Here is a 20221-nt window from a genome sequence, read left to right on the forward strand (position 1 = left end):
CGTGCGGACTCGGAAGCAGTGACGACAGGGGAGGCGCTGGTAGGGGAGGAGCCGTCACCACCCGCTCGGCAAACACCCACCGGGCACCCCTGAAGCCGGGACCTGAAGGGCAGCGCGCTGACTCCGCCCCGGCACACGCCCCGGCACACGCATCCAGAGGGGACTGCGTTTCCTCAACACAAGAGACTCTGAAAACTGTCCTCTGTCCGACACAGTCCCACCCACTTCTTCAGCTGTCAGGGTGGGAGGGCAGCCCCTGGGCTGCGCTGTGTCAGGATAAACTGGCCCCCACGAAGGCCACATGTGCCACTGAGCATGGGAGACGTGGCTGGGGCAACAGAGAAACTAAATTTTATTTTGTTTTAATTAATTTAAATGTACGCAGCCACATGCAGCTGGTGGCAAGTCCCTGGGACAAGGCAAATACATGAGGCAGACACATGCCAGGATCCCGGGCGGCCAGCGGGCGGCCAGTAACCAGGTGGTCAGGCTCCTTAACAAGACCTGGGCTCTGCCCGGCGGGACAGACCACCACCACCACCACCACCACGCCGCTCTCGGGGGCTCTCGGGACGGCGCAGGAGGAATGGGCAAGTCTGCACTAAGCGGATCCAACTTAGAACCTGATTTTAAAACGAGCCCGCGCTGCACGAAGTCTGGCTTGTAAACCGCTAGACAACTGACCCTCGTTTCCTCTGAACCAGAGTCTGGCTTCCTTCACGAGGGCGGGCAGCTCAGCCATCACTGAAGGTTGCAGCCGTGCCGCGGTCACGTCTACAAGGCTCTCCTTGTCCGTGGCAGCCCAGGCGGTGAGACGCGGACCGCTGCCCCGGCGGCGCTCACCCAGGCGCGGCATCCTGCCTACAGGGACACGCAGCCAGCAACCTGCCACCTGGAGGTTCCGGCTGTTCCGCCCTGACCTCGAGCCTATGCAGAGCACTGGCTTCAGCCAGTGCTGCTCTGCTGCTCTGCCTCACCTGCCAGCCACCCGCAGGGGCCGCTGGTCCTGCTCCGCCCCCGACCGCACAGCTGCCCACGGCCACCAGGAACGTGCAGGCACCGCTGCACGAACGCTCTACCTGAAATCACCTCAGTCCGACAACTAAGAAACTGAGAACAAGCAGCTGTGCAGGACTCGGTGCCGGAGGCCCGGGGTCCTGAGCGAGTGCTGCAGGGCGACCCGGGGTGCATGAAGCAGGCGGGACCCACCCTGGGACCCTGGGTCCGGTCAGCATGTCACAGGGGCCAAACCACGATCAACAAAACAGTCAATCGGCACACACTCATTTCTGTCCCTAACAGGTGAGAGAACACAGCAAATTAAATAAGCAGCAAGCAGCTTCAGCGGTGGCAAATGCTGGTACTGCCACAGGCAAACCAGGGGTGGGGGCCGCGCTGGGCCAGGGCAGGAACCTGGGCAGGGAGCAGCCCCATGAGGGACATGCGCCCCAAGACCAGCTGGGGGGTCACCAGAGAAGCCTGGCTGTGGGGGGCCACTGACAGAGCAGAGTCAGGCCCGCTCAGGAGCACAGTGGGGCCACAGCCGGCCGGAGGCTGACCACGCAGCAGACGGATGCATCACCAGCGACCAGGGACTGAGGGTCACGCTGGGGCCGAGGTGGGGACAGCTGGGTGGGCAGTGGGCTCTCTGCTGAGGTAAGCGACACCAGGGACAAGCCTCTGCTGAGACAAGAGACGAGACCCACTTCGAAGACTTCAGTCTGAAGTATCCACATTAAGTGACTTTGGAACGCAAGAAAACAGACATCAGTTTTGAGGGAAACAGGCTGACAACCCTTTCCTCGACAAAGCAGGCCAACAGGACAGCCACACGTAGGCCTGCGGTTCCGTAAGAGTGGCAGCTGCTCTTTAACTATTTCACACTCTCAAGACACTTTACATCACAGATCCAAACCTTTCGAATGAACGTTGGTAGGAAACCTAATCACTCCTGACACCCTTGGTAAAACTTCACCGCATTACGTGTAATCCATTCACCAGTTAGAGTGCAGGCTAGAGACCCTTCGTCTGTCTGGCTACAGCCGACCTCACTCCTGGCCGTCACCCTTGGTGCCTCTACCCGCCCCAGTCTTCCCGCCCTCCCAGCCCCTCGGTGCCCCCTCCACTGCCGGCGTCAGACGTGGCACCTCCTCTGGGGGCGTCCACAGCCCCACGGCTCCTGGCACTGCCTCCACGCACCACACCACTTCTCACCGCAGTGTCCTCCCGTCCCTCGTGCCCCAAAGGAAAACAAAGCGCCTGAAAGCTGCCTGGCATTACCTCGGAGCCCGACAGTCCAGCCTCCTCTAAACGCCGCCCCACCGTGCTCTGAATCATGGACAGGAGCCCTTCAGCACTGTCGTCCATCTGGTCTACCCGCGCCTGCAGCTTCTGAAGCGAAGCTGTCAGTTCTTGAAGTTTCTGGTCATGGCTGTGACACTGTCCAGACACAGAGGCCGTCTGCCTTTCTGCTTCATTCACCCGATGCCAGTGGAAAGCCTCGTCACCAACCTGAACAGCAAGGAATTCCAAAGGCAATGCAAATGAGAAGTTAAATCTGGCTTCAAGTAACCGTAACTACAGAGTAGGTCAAAACTACAAAACAGAGCATCACAGAAAAACGTCCACCACGACACACACACGCACTAAGGGCAAGTACGTGGAAATGTTCATCAGCAGTCTTCCTTCTGTCGCAGACTAGGGGCATTTTTATTTTCTTCTTTGCGCTTCCTATATTTTCCAAAGTAATGAAAACTATTACTTTTCAATTAAAATCAACTGGATAATGAGGTTGCTTAAAACACAAGCAGACTCGTTTCGCTGGGCTTTGCAGACGCACGTCCATCACAAACGGAAGGTCTCCGGCCGCCCCGCGCCGAGCAGGGCCGTCGGGGCCGTTTTTCCAGCAGCGTCTGCTCGCTCCGTGCCCCTGGGTCACTTTGTGATAACACTTGCAGTACCTCAAACCCTCCACCACCAGAAAGAATACGACTCGCTAAAGGCTCAGATGACGGTTAGCGTTTTTAAGCAGTAAAGTATTTTTAATTAGGGTCTGTCCATTGTTTCTTAGACACAGAGCTAATGCACCCTTGGCAGTGGAAGCCTACATGCTCTGCCCCAGGAAACCAGAGTCTGTGGGGCTCATGTTACTGGGGTGCTCTGAAGCTGGACCCACGATGCTGCCGAGGTGTGCCTCTAGGCATTACCTGAACTGTTTCAGAACATTTAAGGAGCTATTACACAGACTTGTTTGACGTTGTAAAATATTTTCTGAAACAAGGTGCCCAACTGAACTACCCCGTCCACAAGCAGCAGCAACTCGCGCTGAAGAATTCAGGTCTGCAAAGCCAGGCCGAGCGCTCCCTAACGGGTTACCTCCAGGGGCTGCTGCAGATGAGCAGTACCGGGTGTGAGCACGTGGCTGGGGCCGTCCACCCTCTGCGTCCAGTACACGTGTGTCCAGTTTAGCACAGGCAGGAGTGAAAGAAGGTCACCACGGCCCCGCAAGGAAATTCCCGCACCTTGAAAGAGAGGGGCCATAGTGCGAGCATGCACGCACTGCTGTTCAAACAACGTACGCGAGTGCTCGGTTCTCTCGCGGGTTCACTAACGTCCGTTTTACTAACATACGTGTGTGCGTACACAGCAACCACCTAAAGTAGCCAAGCCAAGTTTCACCTACCTAGTAAGAGCAGCAGAGGGATGAGCAAGATTAAAAACCTGCAAATATTTCGAAGGCACCTAAGAACAAAAAGAAAAACATTTAGCTGGGAAAAAGTAAATGGCAGGCTTCATCATCCTATCTCCAGGTAACTTTGTACCAAATGCCCCCTTCCCCATCCTAAATGGAATCCAGTCCGAGCAACACAGGCAGCGGCTCCTACGAGGTGTGTGCCTATCTGGGAACCTGCCCACGGCGCGGTGACCCGGGCCCACGAGGCCCCTGCTGGCGGGAAGCACCTGGAGCGAGCAGGAGCCGAAGGTCAGGTAAAGTGCTGACCACACCCTCCCAGCTGGGTGATCCCGGACAAGTCACTTAACCTCTGCACACTTCTGTTTCCTTCAAGGATGACACCTGCCTCTCCTTTCTCACAGGAGGGGTTTGGAAAGGTAAGCAAGATGAAAGCACCTTGCAAAATGTAAAATGGTTAAATCAAACGATCCCTGCAGCTAGCACAAAACCAGCTCTGCAAGACAGCAAGCTGACCCCGTGTCAGTCTCCTCACCTCGTAAGAAGAAACACATTCAGCCAAGAAACCAAAGTAACAAGCTGGTACCATCCGATCCCAAGCCGCCAGAGTGCTTCGGAGGCCGCCTTCCCTGAAAGAGAAGACAGCACGCAGTCCAAGGCAGTGTTCGTAGGACAGCCAAGCTCCCGACGGGCTTTTCTGTGAAGGCTGAGCTAGAGGCACAAGGAAACGGCTGAAAGATACTCTGAAAGTGTACTAAGATGAAATCAGGGATGAGGAGTGCTAAGATGACGCTCAGCTGTCACAGCAGGAATAGCTACACACGCACGCCAGGGACGCACACGAGGCACCAAGCAGGACGCACGCCGGTCAGCGCGCAAGACAAGACAAAGGAGGAAGCACAGCCCGGCGATCTCGAGCACGGTGCAGTCCAGCGTTAGCACATCGAAGTGATGAAGACTGAAACGCATTACAGCAAGGATCAAAGCACACAAACCAAAAATCAGAGTTTCACCTGGTTAGGTAAACGACACATTGCAAGTGCTTAACTGCCAAGAGCTGCAGAGCGAGCGCTAACATGGAAAGCCCAAATAACCACCTGGAGCAACCACCGCCAACCAGAGCGCCGACAGCACCGTCCTCGACACACACCAGCCCACAGCTCCAACCCCTTGCAGCGTCTGCACCAAGAAGTGGCCTGTGACAGAGAAGATGGGGGGGACATGTTCACATGCCAGCCCCATGGCTACGACACGGGGCCCACCGCCTGCACTGGTTTCACCAAAATTCCCTCGTGTTGTAGTTGAGAGTCTCTTCTCAAGAAAAACAACAATAAACCATTTTAAGCCCAAGCACGAAGCTGAAACTAAAAACAAAAGCCCTGTCCTGGGTTTGAATGGTTTTCACTCACTTGTGCCTGCCGGTACGGAAACGAAACGCAGGCGTTTCTGACAGACCCACGGGGGTGGTGGCTGCAGGTTGTGTGGGAAAAACGAGGCAGGAGTTTAGAGCAAATGGAATGCAGGGGGAGGGTGCAGCTCGGCCTAGACACAGGCTCAACACGCGTGAGGTCCTGGGCTCAATCCCCAGTATCTCCTCTGGAAATAAATACACCTGACTACCTCCCTCAACCCCCACCCGCCAAAAAAATCAGGCAAGTGGAATTCCACAGACATCAGCAGTTAGCATGCCCCGGGTGAAACAATGATTACTCCAACACCAAAACGAAAATTGTGCTAAAGTCTGAAATTCCCAGTGAAAGAGCATTTTGGAATCATACCCGCAGCAGCACTGGATGACAGAATAAAATACCACAAACTTTATACCCCAAGTCACACATTTTGTAAAGCAGACACCTGCTCATGAAATCAATGTTTCACTTTTTTAAGACTAACAGCTGAAACTTACACATGTATGTGAGCATTTGTGTATGATTAACTGTAAACTAATTTCAACATGACTGATGTGCAAAGAAATTCGGTTTAAGGGCATTTTTTAAAAAAATCTGTTGTTTTGTGTTTGTTCATTAACAGTTAAACAATTAATTTTGAAGTTCAGCTTAGGGGGAAAAATGCCTAAAAAGGCACCCCTTTCCCAAGAAGCTCACAGAAACAACTGGAAAACATCTCAGTTGGCGTGCGGTCCTTGCCACAGGGCTCGGGGCAGGGGTCCCAGCCGCTCCTCAACCTTTCAGTTCACCTCACAGAAGTCACTCTCCCTACGTTTAATTTATAGACAGTTCATTTACAGAGAAGCTTTTCAAAAGAGAGATTCTCCATGTTTTAAACCCAGGTTATTGTTTTCCTGTTTGCTTTTAATGGGGACTTGAGTTCCAAACACAAACAAGGAACAGGCACGCTGGTGAGAACAGGCCGGACACAGAGCAGAGAAGCAGCGAGAACCCGCGCGGGCTCGGGGGGACAGGGCCCTGCAGCCACAGGAGCGTCCTCCGCTCCGTCACTGCCCGCTGGACAGATGCATGCCCACCTGTTCATCTGAACTGGGCAAAGCAGCGGCGGTCTATAAGGACAAGGAAACTCAACCACAAAACCCCAGCCCAGACCCCGGGGGCAGCCATACTCACACAGCGACGCCCCGGGCACCCGCAGGTGGCCGTCCTCGCTGCGGCGCAGGCTCCCATGGGCTCTCCCGCCAGACCTGGAACGACCTGCGACAGCGAGGAGGCATGAGGGCCATGGTGTGGGCAGCGGGCGGCGGCTCCAGGCCGGCCACGCGCTACCAGAGCACCTGCTCTGAAACATCACTGTCCTACATACCATTCAAACACATTTTTTGCTTTTAAAAGGTAGTAAGAATAAAAAAAGATGAGTGCATTAACTTTTTACTTAAAAAGCAACTTTAAGACAGACTTCCAGAAAACTCCAGAACTACACCCGGACAGAGACCCACAGAAAGCAGCAGAGAAAGGCCGTGAAGACGGAGCGGGGAGGTGGGCGCAGCGCCAAGCTGGGGAAAGAGCGTCTTCTCCACCCTTAGAGTGCTGTTTGGTGGAAAAAGAGGAAAAAAGTATTTAATACCTTTTGATTCATTGCTTTCTGACTCAGGATCTTTTGATTCATAACTTTTCAATTTGTAATTTTCTGATTCATAATTGAGCTTCATTAAAACCACTTGGAAAAGTTGAACTAAGAATGAAGAAAAAGATGACGAGGAGAACTTGGCCAGCCACAAAATCCTGTCCACGCAGAGAGAGGCACCGCCTAGCAAGAAACCGTGGACACAGTTATTTCTCCCCCGAAGCCCATACCTCCTCCCTGACAGGTCAGGCAGACAAATCACCCATTTCGGGCACGGTAGAACCAACTTGCTAAGTGGTTCACACCACACCAGAGACACCAACTTGGGAAGAGCCGCGGTGACCAGCGGCAGCACGGCCTGAGGGGCAGAGCCGTCAACACTGTCTTTCTCGTGGGATTGTTCCAGAAAATACCCCATTTGCGATCACTTCACCCGACGCTGTTTACACATACACAACATTTCGAGGCTGTCCAGCAGCCTCCCTCACCCGACCTGCGGCCCAGCAATTCCGCCCCCTCCCCACCTTGGGAAGCGCTACTGGCTGAGAGCCTTCATGAGGGCGTCCACTCCCGCGTTTGTCCAGGGGACCAGGGACGCAGAAACAGGAACAAGACCGCGTGAGGGGGCAGCTAAACCACAGAGCACCTGTACCAAGAACACCTGGCAGCCCTCTGGCCTGACTCATCAGGGCCCGGGCTCTGGGAGAGACAGGGGGACCCCCGACACTTCCCCCCTGTGACCCCGAAGTGCGTATGCTGAGTCTACAAGCCGCGGTTGCTCGAAGTTTTTGTTCTTCAACAAAAGTTCCTTCAAATGGCAGACAAAGAATCAGGCCTGTTTCTACAGCTGATGCCAGCAGACAGGCCGGGGGGCTGTCTGCCTTCTCAGACGCAGCCCGGCCCGGCAAGCCTGGTCAGCCTGGTGAGGCAGAACAGGGCTCGAGGCTGGCGGGGACGGCAGACGTCTCAGGCAGAACGGTTTGAAACACATCAAATGAGAGCTTTTCTTTTTGCAAGTGGCCTGAGGAAAGAGTAGGCGTCCAGTGAAGGGGAGCTCTGTCCAGGCAGCAGCCCCCGGGGTCAGGGCCAACCCTGTGCTCCTGCCCTTGCACCCCCGTGTCTTCCTCGGGGGTGTGAACCGTGTACAGAGGTTGGTAAAAGTAGAAAAACTTAAGAAGAGGTAACACATGGTCTGTCTCACTGACAATCAAGACACCAAAACCCCATTTTTCATTCATTATATCTGCAACACCTTAAAAGAGAAGAAACAGAAAGGGTTAGTGGGAGCACACGGAGCAGAGGAGGACAGCCCCGGGCGGTCTGGGGAAGCCGACTGAAGAATCTCTTTCAACTGAAACTGTACATAATCTCTCATTTCAGCAGTGGTAACTATTTATTTAGAAGCTGCTGGGTGGAAAGTTTATACACACATTTAACCGCTGACTGTGGCTTCCCCAGGAGAGCGTGCTCACAAGGCGCTCCTCCCTTGGGCGCCGCTGCCTCGGTCTCACAGCCGACCCCCATCCGCCTCGGTGGCTCCCCACGCCTGCCCGTCCACACCCGTCCTACCGGGCAGCAGGCACTCAGTCCTTACTTCTCTGAAGACTGGGATCAATAAGCTAAACCCTGCTCTGTGCCCCCAAGACCACTGACAACTTTTCAAAGGAACGACCTATCTTTCCTGAGTCAGCTGACACCGTCTGGATCGGAAGCCTGGGTCCTCCTGCACCATCAGCCTGGAGGCTGGGGGCAGCGAGGCACTGTCCTACGGGGGTGGGGTCCCCAACCTCACCGCTTCTCACCCAGACTCCAGTCCTGGGAGAGCGGGGTCTGCTCTCGGCATCTGCTTTGTTGAGGATTGTTGGATGTCCCAAGGAAAATGCGTGGAAGCTCTTTAAACCCTCTTTGATGTGGACCAGAAAATCACGTTTCGTCAAGAACATGCTCAACCTGAACCTCAAAGGTGCAGACTAGGCAGCCACACGGCCCGGGGAAGGCGAAGCTCGTCCTGCACCCAGTCTGCCTGTCCCAGAGATCTGTGCAAGCACCAAACGTGTGCAGGGAAACACACCCAAAGAAATCTTGCTTTTAAAAGTGTACAAATAGCAGAACCTGAATGTCCAACTAGACACTGATTAAATAAATTTATATACAACCAAAACTGCAGTATTAGATAGGCAACTAATCTAATAGAAAGAATGAAGTTAATCTCAACTAACATATAAAAGGAAAAAAGCTGCAAAATCCTGTGCGCACCATGACAGCAGTTAAGTGAAGATGGGGACCAGCTCTGCATTTCCTAGGTCCACAAAATCGAGATTCAGCAGCATCTAAATGCCGACAGGACAGCACCCATGATTTGCATGATACGACCCCCACCTCACTTGCGAGAGCAGGAGAGCCCACAGGGGACCATCAGGATTAGCTGCAGGTCCCTCTGGAAGGGAAAGCAGACTGGACAGGGGACTTAACTTATCTGTGCTACTTAAAGGTTTTACAGTGAGAATGTAAGTACAAACAAAAGGAAAGAAAATGCGGGGTGGGAATTAGCCTTTGACTGTGAAAAGCTCCACGTATTCTGAGCAAACACTTTTGTATAACAAAGTCACGCAGCGCGACCCCATGGTGCGACAGAAAGCCCGGCGGCAGGTTACGGGAGAGTTTAATCTTCCTCACACATCTCGGTGATTTTCCAAAGTTCTCTGATAAATGTTTTACTCAAGTAATCAGAAATGTGTTTTAAAGGTAATAAATGAGTACTGGCTCTACAGGTCACTATCAAAATCTAAAAGAGCAGGGAAGTGATAATAAAAGCCCCGAGCAGATAAAAACACAACTTGTTTTCTCCTCGAAAACACTCCAGACCAATTTAAGCAGGAAAGTGGGACCAATTTCCAGAAAGACCAGCACAGCCACACTTTTCCCCAGAAGACACACCAACAGCCCCATGCGCTTGGCCCCGGCCCCCTCGCTGTCACAACAAAGGGCGGCTGGGCCGCGACCCCCAGCACGCAGGGCCCGTGCGGCTCTGAGAAGGCATGGACGCCCCTGAAGGTGCGCGCAGCACAGCGGGTTCCGTTTCCCTGTGAGGTTCCTCCCCTCCCTCCGAGTTCACACTCACACAATTCCAGACTCCTGGGCACCACCACGCAAAGTGCAAGCTGAAGGAGGGACAAAACTAATTTTCGGCGTATTTCTTCAACTTTTAAAGCATCGCTTTGAGGTCAAGTTTATAGGAGAAACAGTGCAGACACTGAGGCCTGTAACACCAGGCATGTAAGAAGAAAAGGATACATGTGGACACACAATTTTTTCTAACATCTAAAAGAGTCCAACTTACGCTTCTGATTTCTGTCCCTCGAGTAAATCCTCGAGGACGGGCCGCGGGCCGCGGCGCAGGCGGTGAGCGAGGCCTTGCGCTCGGAGAGGAGGCTGCAGTCACTGCAGGTGTAGCCATTGCTCCCGGCCGCCCCCGCCGGCCCTGCTGCCATGGCGCCATTTCCCTGAAGGGCAGCTTTACTCCCACCTGAAGTTTTCAAAAAGCAGACGGACCTGATGATTACAATCTGCAGACACCTAACTGAAACTTCCACCTTGAAAATGCAGGGACGAAACAGGACCAAAATGATTACCTTTAAGATCTCCATCGTCGTCAAGACCTGAAAAACACACATACGTATTGTGGCTGTTCAGCTCAACTTATCAAAACAGAACAAAACACACACAGCCGTGAAGGTCACAGCGGCTGACAAAAATCAGCATCACGGCACCGGTCAAGGTTCATTTCCTACAAGGCCTGGAACAGAAATGTCTCCAGATACGTGCAGATACTTGCAGTTCCAGGTGAAAGCACATCTCTGGAGAAAATACAGACACACACACACACGTGTGCGGAGAGCAGGCAGAAACCTCACCACCAGCTTCCCTCACTGCCTGGGAACTGCTCTTCCAGCGAGCGAAACAGAACACATATGAGTCCGATGCTCCCCAGACTCACACATAAAACTTTTGGAACTAATCTGGACCTTGGATCTCCCCCAGAAAGGCCAACGTGAACATCGAGTGGACACAGGCAAGCAGCTCTGCGTCCCCACCGACGCCTCGGCTCCCTGCGGCCACCACGTCAGCAGCAACGACCGGGGCCACCCTGCCACTGCTGCAGTCAAGTCAGGCCACAAGCCACATCGATTCCTAGTGTCAATTCACCTACACAGGATGCTTTCCAGTGAGCCAAAAGTACCACATCTGCTTGCTGCTTAGAGACGCCTGAACCTGAGATCACGCCGGTGAACTTCACAGCGACTTTGCGTCAACACCCCTCAGAGGCCACGCAGCCAGAAAACCGGGCCGCGCCGACCACCTGACGTTCCACATCGCAACAGGGGAACGGCAGCTGGGAGCAGCTTCCCCGCTTCCTACCTTAGTCCGGAGGAAAGCCTCCCCCTCCAGGGACTTCTCCCCGCAGTGAGGGCAGAGGGACAGCCCGGCCACGACCTCCCTTCTTCCCAGAACCACCCAAGAAGTTACTGAGAGCAGCTCACCCCAGAAGTGGTCCACTTGGGTCTGCTCACGGATCAGGGACTCGTCCAGCACGGGCGGCCGCACCCCGCTAAAGAAGCCCTGGCCGGCAGCCGAGGCCAGGGCCTTCCTGGAGGCGTGGTGTATGCTCAGCACCGGCTTGTTCGCACTCCGGCGCTGCCTTGCAGTCCTACAAGAAAGGAGTGAGAAGCAAGTTCACAGCCCGTCTCGCCAGCACAGGTGACTACATTTCACCGACACAAGCCTTTGCCTGAGAACAGCATGTCCTTTCTGCTGCAGTGAAGCGTCTATAAACCTAAATAAGGGATTGTTAGGCTGGACTCCAGGAACTCCTTCTAAAATTACATATTATACAGAGTAGTTTTCAGATACTTGGGCCCCATGACCCAAAAACGGTTCAAACTTACAATAACTGAAGAATAAAAATGACCTAAATTTAAAAATTACGGTTTATAAATTTAGCCCCTCCCGTCCTTAAATGAGCGCATGCACACACCCACCCCACACTGCCTCAGCCACTAGGGAAGGCGGACCTGCGACACGCACAGCAAGGAGAGGCCTGCTCCTTTGTAATCTGATCCATTTCTGCACCAAATCCGCACAAACGAGGATGACAGAGCCCTGGGAGACGGTCGCCTGAGACTCCCCGCACCGAGGCAGGCAGGACGGAAGGGCAGACAGAAGACCCGCCCTCCAGGGAGCAAGTAGTGGGCGAAAGGCAGGGAACAGAGACACGAAGTCCCAGGTGCCTCGCCCCAGGGGACAGAAAGCCGGCCCGTGACAGCTGGGGGCCCCACAGCGCACCGCTCAGCTGCTCGTCAGGAACCTTCGGAGCTGGACTGTCCAAGGCTGAGGTCCAAGAGCCTCACTCTCGAACGCAACCCTGCGGGTGATTGCATTGTGTGCGGTGCATGCGTGAACTGTGCCTGGGGGGGCACCACTACCAATGCCAGCGCCCAGCCTGGCCTGAAGTCAGTGTCCCCACCTGTCTCACTGGCCACCATCCCGTTCCTGAGACCACAGCTCAGGCTGGAAACACATCATTCTTAGCTGTGACTTTATATCTCTGAATGACAAGAGATCTTGCTCACTCTTGCTCCTTCCTGGGGACAAACAGGTGATGAGGACACGGAGACGTCAGAAATCAAGTGAACAGGACAGTCACAGACACAAGGTAACAGCTGAACCTCACGCATGCTCTGTCAGTTCACAAAGACTTTGACAAGCAGGCGCAAAGCATTAACAACCCAGAGACCATCTGCAGCGACATGTGAAGTGAGACTCCGTGCGTCCACACTGCTAGGGCAGCTCGGGGCCTGCCACGAGGATGAGCTGCGGACACTGGCCCTGTGCGTGCAGCTGTGTCCACGTGACAGGCGGCCGTGGCCCTCTGCAGTTTCTGTGAGCAGAGAACGTGGAAACTGTCAACACCAGATCCCCGCACGTCCCAACCCCGGTCTCCATCTTCATTCACAGCAAAGCTGTGACTTTCCATGTGACTGTGTGGGCACCTACATATCCTCAGGTTCCAGAGCGCCGCCCTGACCGGGTGGAGAGCCTGAGTGTTAGGTTCCCTATGCTGGAGTGCCGGTGGCAGGGACGGCAGCACGCTCACCTGGCCCCTCTGTCCCCGGCCGGGCCGTCCTCGGTGGCATGTGCTGTGGTGAACAGGCGCAAACTGCGGCGTGACATTCTTGGAGAATCAAATACAGGATCCAATTTGTGTTCCATCTCGAAATCCAGAGCATCAGAAGAATAACTTGAACTAGAAGGAAAAAAACCCTCAGAGATAAAACACTGCTTCCAGCCCACTTTTAAAACAAGCTGAAGACATAATGAACAGAACATGCAATCTACTGTGATTTTTAAAAACAGCCATCACCACCGAAGCTTTTCTACAGACCAAAAGCAGGCTGGCCCCCCCCACAATGACGCTCCGGACACCGGCTCTGAGCACAGCACCTGTGAAAGGGCTGCCCGGCGTCCTGTCTAGAGCTGGCCCAGGGCTGCGTGAGGACTCACTCAACTCACAAGAATCCCCACCGACGCGGCACCAGGTCAACATCATTAAAAGTCAGCCATCTACTTGCAGACGTTGGCTGACACAGCAGTTCAGGAGACAGGCACCACCCGTGACCCTCAGTCCGCTCCCCAGTGAGCTGGTGAATGACCCGACGGCAGGAGAAAAGGAAAAACAGGTGGGGGAACCACCACCGCTGCTCTGCGCCTGCCTCGCCGCAAAGCCAGAGACAAGCCGCCTGGCTGCCTCCATGTGATTACCTTACCCTGAACACGCACCCCTCCGAGCTGTCAGCAAGCTCCCCTCATCAGGAAACAGCAGTCAGAACCCGCCTCGCAGCTCCAGGGGCAGGGGCCACCCACACAGCACCCCTCACTCAAGCCGTGAAGGATACTGCCCACAGGCGCACCCCCTGCCCAGCGGGGGAGAGGGAGGGAGAGGCCACAGGCGCCGTGGGGAGGAGGTGGTGAGGGGGATTGGGCAGCAGCCAGACTCCACCTGCGGCACAGGGTCAGGGGAGCGGCCATGGAGTGGCAGCCCGGGGCAGGAGGTGGGGAGTGTGGCGTGAGCCGGGAATATCTTAGGAAAGTGAGTGGGCTTAGGAACATTTCTGCTTTTTATTTTACATTATAAAAATATTTTCAGTATCAAATTCTTTATATACTAGATCTGACACTTAAAATGGTTAAACCAAACCAACAGTAAATTAATACAGATAGCTTCAAGCCGTCACACCCATCTGAAACAGCACAGGTAACTTGAGGAAAGTGTTCTTAACTTCAGAGGCTGGAGCAGGGGCCACCCTGAACAAACAGCGAGGACACTGAGTTCAAGGCCAAGTGTGGACCAAGCCCCGCCCCACCTCCCTCCTAAGCTGGGCTGGGATTAGAGGACAGGCACTGACGAGCCCTGAGCGTCCAGAGAGGACAGTGCAGTGCAGCTCTGCTGGCTGCTGTCCAGGCCGAGCCGGGCGTGTCTCGGAGAGGCCACTGAGAAGACTCGCTGGCCCGCGCCGGGAACACATCAGCACCAGCGCAGGGGAGACGGGGCCCCGGCTTCCCAACACGACTGGGATGCCTCCGCCACCAGAGGGTGTTCCCGTACGTGTCAGTCTGGTCAGAAGGGGCCCCGGGACACAGCCAGTCTGCTGCTTTCCAGAGACGCCCACCCATGGGGCGGAGAGGCAAAGGGGCCCACGTGTGCTGTGTGGGACAAGGCCGTCAGAAAACAAAGATCTAGATGCTCACAGGGACAGGGAGACTGCCAAGATGTGCTGTTAAATGGAAAAAGCGATACTCCAGCCTCACTCTGTTCGTGTTAAAGAAACTGCAAAATGAAGCCACGTCCGACACACACAGATGCATAAAAGCACGGGAGACACCAGGAAGGTTCTCTGCAAACCGGTGGCCATCGTTTGCCCTGGGGCTGAAATGAGGGGGGCCACGGGCACCTGCACCCTGAGCTGCACAGTGCTCAGCGCCCAGGGGAGACCAGCAGCATCCATGGGGAGGGGCACGGACCTGACTGTGCTCCTTCCAGTGTGACCAGAGCCTCTGTCTGCATCTCATGCACTTTTAATTAAAAGAGTGAAAAAAAATTGCCTCAGGTGAAACCCAGAAACAGACATGGACAGCAGGCAGCAACAAGCCATCAAGTGGAGCCCGGGCTGCCGACGATGCTGGATCCAGGGACACATTCGAGGAGTCGCCCGGTCACTGAGAGTGGGCGTGCGGGCAAGCAAGTCACACACAGTGACAGTTCTACGCGTCTGACCAAACCCCTATGGTTCAGAGCACCACTGATCTGAGCACAGAAGCCCAGCCCCGGCCCTCTGACGTCCTGGCCTCCACCACCCACACCAGGCCCCCTCCACCCATCCTCCGGGACCTCTGGCCGCAGTCGTCCTGCCTCACCGGGATCCCTGCTCCGCTGACCACCACAGCCTCCCCCGGCTGCCCTCCCCTGCCCCACTGGCCTTCGGTCCCAGCGGCCGGATGGACATTCTCAGCGGAGGAGCCCAACTGCTCTTCCTGGGCGGCTCTGGACGGCAGCTCCTGGGGTGAGGTCACCTCCTCTGTGTCCAGCCCAGCACGCCTGGCTGCCCGGCAAAGTGTGTGATGGTCCCGTCCCAGACTCTCTACTCCTCACTTCCGTCACCACTCCCAGCCCTCGGGCCCTCGACACCTGGTATTCTAGCTAGTTGTTCTTAAAAATATCATTCTCCTTCAGAGACTTGGTTCAAAACAACCCACTGGTGTGGCAGACCAAGTGCTGCAAACTGCTGAAGCCGCGGGAGAGGCAGAGGGGCTCTTAACGATTCTCCAAGCTTCCACGCCAAGTGACGCTGTCCACAGTGCAAAGACACTTCAGTGAGAGAAACGGAAGGACCAGGCTGCTCAAGGGCCCGCTGCGTGTTTACTGGAATTGCTGAGAATGAAGACCAGGGCGGTCAACCAGGGTGCAGAGTGACCAGAAACGCGGGCGAGGGGCCCACCCAGGTAGCAGTGAGACCAGCGGCTCAAAGCAGGGAGTTCATTAGTAAGGGGAAGGTCTGGGGGGACAACGGAGGGAGGAGGACACACTCAGCTGGGCCAGGCAGCCCGAGGGCTGCAGGGAGAGGGCCACAGGGAAGCCCAGACTCCGGGATGACAAGCTTCCCCTGGAGCTGGACGCCAGAGAGAGGCCTCAAAGAAGAGGCAGGGTGTAGAGACGCAGGAGGACAGAGCAGGGGCGGGTCTGTCTCTGGACACTGCTGGGCAAGGCCTGCGGCTGAGAATGAAGGCGCTGGTCTGCAGCCCAACACCCCACCTCTAGGCTTGGCCTCCTGCAGCTGGAACTCCAGGCTGCACACAGCCCTCGAGCTTCCTGCGTCTCCGTGGGCTCTGTGGGCCCCAGCGCCCCAGCCCCTATGGGGCTTTCGGGATCCTATCAGGACACGCGGATGACCAGACCGGACCTGGCAGCCACGTCTCTTCTAAGCCTCTAAGTCTCATGGGCTCTCCTGGTACCTAGTCCCCAACCTCCCCTCTTCGTGCCTCGATCTGGCTGCCCGACCCAGAGTGTGAATGTCACCGTGCCTCCTCCCTCACCCCCGCTTCCACAGGACTCCCAACTGACCCCCGGAATCCCTGCCCTGGTTGGGCCCACCGTGGCATACCTATGTGCCGCCAACAATCCCTGAACAGCACCCGCCCCGTTCTCCACACCACAGCAGACACCTGAGCGCAGACCTGGGCACGCTACTCCTTGCTGAAAACCCTTCACTGGTTCCCCACTACCCTCAACTACAGTATGGCTTCCCAGAGCAGCCCCGACTTCCCATCTCCCCACCCCAGCCTGCCCGCGCGCCTGCAGGGAGAGCTGCTGAAACTGACGCAGCTGCCTTCCCACCGAGAGGCCCAGACAGACGCAGCAAAACCTACATCTCGCATGGGTTGCAAAAGCTGAAAGTAAATTACCAAGAATTATCATTAATTTTTTTATGCTCCACAATACAGAATAAGGAATAGCTGTACTTGAGTTGGCCCACTCACTCTGTTCTAAACTACTACAGGGCTTTTTAACAAAAGCAGAGTGTGTTACTATGGAATGTGCAACACGGTCCAAAACTGTGAAGAAAAATGAATCATCAAATGTAAGATTTGACCAACACTGTTGAAAAGTTTCTTTCTTCCTAATTACCTCCCCACCAAAAAAACTTTCTTTCTTAAAACGCCTTTCAAATTTCTTTAGGTTTCAATTACATGTTTACCCTTTAGAAGACAGGCCACTGATCAAGCAGGTACCAGTGTTTTCCCTGTGCGCTCTAAGCGTCTTGCCAGGAGGCAAAGGTTTGCTAACAGCCAGGCACTCAATCACCAACCCGGCCGCGCCTTCTCCTGTGATACTGGCCCACGACTTTGTAACACTGAAGCTTCACGTCAGTCACCCTACTTGGTGACGAGAAAGGCAGCGAGCAAGTCGACAACTCCCGAGGCTCAGAGCCTGCAGCCGCAGCCCCCTCCTCAGGATATAAATTAGAGCAGGAGACTCAGAGCCGTGTCTGACAGCAGTGATGCTCTTTACACCTTGGGCTTCCTCGAAATTCTGTTCATGGCGCCTCCACTCAGATGCAAGTCCTTTCCAGGTTATTTCTGCTAACTTTAAAATACTCAACCATTAATCTAAATCAAAAACCCTAACACTGACCCTAACCACACGGATGTATTCTTGAGACCACAGCCACCTGGGTGGAGCCTGAAACAGTAATTCACTTGCGTGAATCATCACTGAGTCATCAGAAACGTTCAGTTTTCAGAACCACCTCACAATTTCCACACCCGTTTGGCAGTTTTGTAAAGCCACAGCATTTGGTCAAATTCACGGGTATTTCCACTTTCAACCCAGAACAGCGGCTGCAAGCACCAGCAAGCTCCCACTAACTCGCGGCAGTCAGGAGCACACACAGGCAAGTCCGCGCTGACACGCACGCGTGCTCACCTGAGTGCATACGTGTAGCCGGTGTTCTCGGGCACACACTGCGGAGGGGCGTACGTGTGGAGCCGAGAGAAGTCCATGGTCACCGTCTCAGCTCATACTGCAGGAGGCGGGAAAGCAATGCAGGCGGTTAGAGGTGGAGCACACAACGCTGGGTCAGCCCAGCACACACCCTGCCTGCCTAAGATGTCAGTGCCAACACCTGCTCAGACACCACCAGGAGAGCAGGTGTTCGCTTTGTTCTGTTTTGCTTTTTAAGCCAGGGAGACGAGTCTTCTCGTGGTCCAGGTCTGGAACGTGGCTTTTATACTTAGTGCCCTAAAGCGATAAATCTACAGAAGCAACAAGGGAAATCCTCGGCAAGACTGACACAAAACTATGAAAACTGGGGCATTTGCCAAAGAATACCGGAAGCACTCAGACCCCTTTTTAGAATGTAGTTCCAAATTCCTGAAGGCGTCGCACGTTCTCATTCTCCTAAAGTAAGTTTACTGTCTTTAAGGACAACAGAACTGACCCTTACCCCAGACCCCAAGCACTCCCGCACCTTCCCAGACGGCGGCGCTTCTCAGAGTCAGAAGCCGCAGGGGGAGTAACAGATAACCTTAAGCACTGCATACTTCTACTTTTCCCCAAAGGAAAACACAGATTATTTTTAAATTAAAAAGTGTCGAGTATATTGTTTTTCAGGTTGTCATCTAGACTTCTTTGGAATGACTCAAACTTTCCTCTGGCTAAAAATAGTCACACACACTCAGAAACAAAACAAAACACAAACAAAAAACCACACCCTCGTAGAAATGTGAATCATAGTCTGTTGTTGAGAAATCAAGAAAGATAAAAGTAAAAATAAAGACTACCTGGACAAAAAACATTTAGGTATAAACGACTTCTATAAACAAAGCCAAAAGTACTTAAGTTCACCCCACAGTCTTTGAAATAGTCCAAATATTCTTTTAAAAATTAGGTACCCACAGAAATAAAGACCACCATTCACAGATAAAAACTGTAGTGTGTGCCCACTAATTTCACACCCGCCGGCTCTTCTCAGGACCTGGCCCACAGCCCAGGGAGAAGTGCAAGTCATTCTACTAATATACACTTAAACCTTTCTCCAGGTAAAATGATCTGACGATTTAACCCATGTATCCGTCCAGTACCTGCTCACTCTGCCTAATCTAAGCAGGTCCACCGCACAGACACTGAGGAACACAGCCGGAGAAGAGGGAACGGAGCCAGCCTGCGGTCTCCGCCCGCACAGGCACCCTACGCCCAGCCACCTCCAGCTCAGCCAGGGCCACGCCCTGGCAGCAGTGTAACAATGGCTCTGACTGCGCTGAGGTTTAGCCACGACTCACTAAGCAACCGTAACAGTATCAATGCCCCATTGCTGCCCTCAGCCTCAAGAGAACCAATTTTTGAAATTCCCTATTACCTACTGGCTAACGAGACCCAAACTTCCTGATTTCATTCCCAAAGTGAGCTTTCACTTTAATGTTTCATTATACCTGCACTGCTGACCGATATTCAAACCCAGCTGTTCTAACTGCTGCTGATTTCTACCAACTCCTCTACAACCGGCATTCAGTTGGTCCTCAGTGAGCTGAGTATTTCTTGGATCGGTTTACAGTGTTATAAACAAGCGAGTGGCAGGTGCCAGAAAACCAAGTCCTGCAGGCAGCAATGATTTCACACGTCGTGACTGGACATGGAGACCCAGAGCACGCTGTGTGGGCGGTGGGGGGCGCAGCGCTACTGACAAGGCCACTGAAAGGGTCAGAGGCGTAGAGGGAGCCGTGAGGGCCCGTGAGGAACTGCGCCAGGACTCACAGCCTTTTTATTTTAAAGTTACATCAATATGTTCTCACACTTTACCTAAGAAAAATAGACCGGTTAATTTCAAACGCATAACAAATGGTGTTTTCAAAAGCCATCAGAGGTGCAGGACCAGTGACACCCACACAGTCCGACCTGGTGCCTCCCATCAAGGAGACACAGAGCCGGGTCATCCTACCCTGGTCGGGTCTAATGTAGGCCTTATGCCACAATTTAGAAAGAGATCTAACTCCTTGTTTCTGACGTAAAGGAAGTGCAGCTACTGGCCATCCGTCCAACTTCCTATCAAGGCCAAGACCACAGCAGAGGGGCAGGGAAAACCCTACAGGCGACAGCAGAGACGCAAGCTGAGTGACAGACTCAGCAGCAGGTTTTTGGTTAAATGTGTTATGACAGGAGCTGCAAACGGACTGTAGGGCCCAAAGGCAGCACACCGAGAGCACCAGCCTGGGTGCGCACAGCTCAGCACCCGGGCGGCGCAGCCGCAGGGGAAAGGCGGGAGGGCGGCGGAGGGAGACCCGGGGTCTCAGCCGAGCAGCTACTACAGCGAGGAGAGCAGTGATTACACACCCTCTTTTCTGCTCATTCTGACTGTGCTTCGGTGACCACGTGAGTGTCATGTC

At 54.2% G+C, this 20221-nt stretch overlaps 1 protein-coding gene across 14 annotated transcripts in view; it reads right to left on the bottom strand.

Annotated features, from left to right (window-relative positions):
* The window catches only part of SUN1 (Sad1 and UNC84 domain containing 1), a 42409-nt gene that overhangs the window by 12302 nt on the left and 9886 nt on the right, over positions 1 to 20221 (bottom strand). For 7 of the 14 annotated variants that reach the window (XM_072943487.1, XM_072943488.1, XM_072943480.1 and 4 more), the window contains 12 exons: positions 17766 to 17862; positions 12882 to 13031; positions 11269 to 11435; positions 10360 to 10386; positions 10068 to 10253; positions 6728 to 6910; positions 6274 to 6357; positions 4789 to 4887; positions 4227 to 4320; positions 3683 to 3741; positions 3376 to 3521; positions 2281 to 2511 (listed from right to left, as the gene is read on the bottom strand). In XM_072943487.1, coding sequence (XP_072799588.1) covers positions 2281 to 2511; positions 3376 to 3521; positions 3683 to 3741; positions 4227 to 4320; positions 4789 to 4887; positions 6274 to 6357; positions 6728 to 6910; positions 10068 to 10253; positions 10360 to 10386; positions 11269 to 11435; positions 12882 to 13031; positions 17766 to 17842 — 1503 coding nt within the window. In that variant the 5' untranslated portion in view covers positions 17843 to 17862. Of the gene's footprint in view, positions 1 to 2280; positions 2512 to 3375; positions 3522 to 3682; positions 3742 to 4226; positions 4321 to 4788; positions 4888 to 6273; positions 6358 to 6727; positions 6911 to 10067; positions 10254 to 10359; positions 10387 to 11268; positions 11436 to 12881; positions 13032 to 17765; positions 17863 to 18922; positions 19044 to 20221 lie in introns of those variants that run through there. The other 7 variants (XM_072943493.1, XM_072943489.1, XM_072943494.1 and 4 more) reach the window with 5 other exon arrangements.

This window comes from Vicugna pacos, chromosome 18 (genome assembly GCF_048564905.1).
Source record: "Vicugna pacos chromosome 18, VicPac4, whole genome shotgun sequence".
Lineage (NCBI taxonomy): Eukaryota > Metazoa > Chordata > Mammalia > Artiodactyla > Camelidae > Vicugna > Vicugna pacos.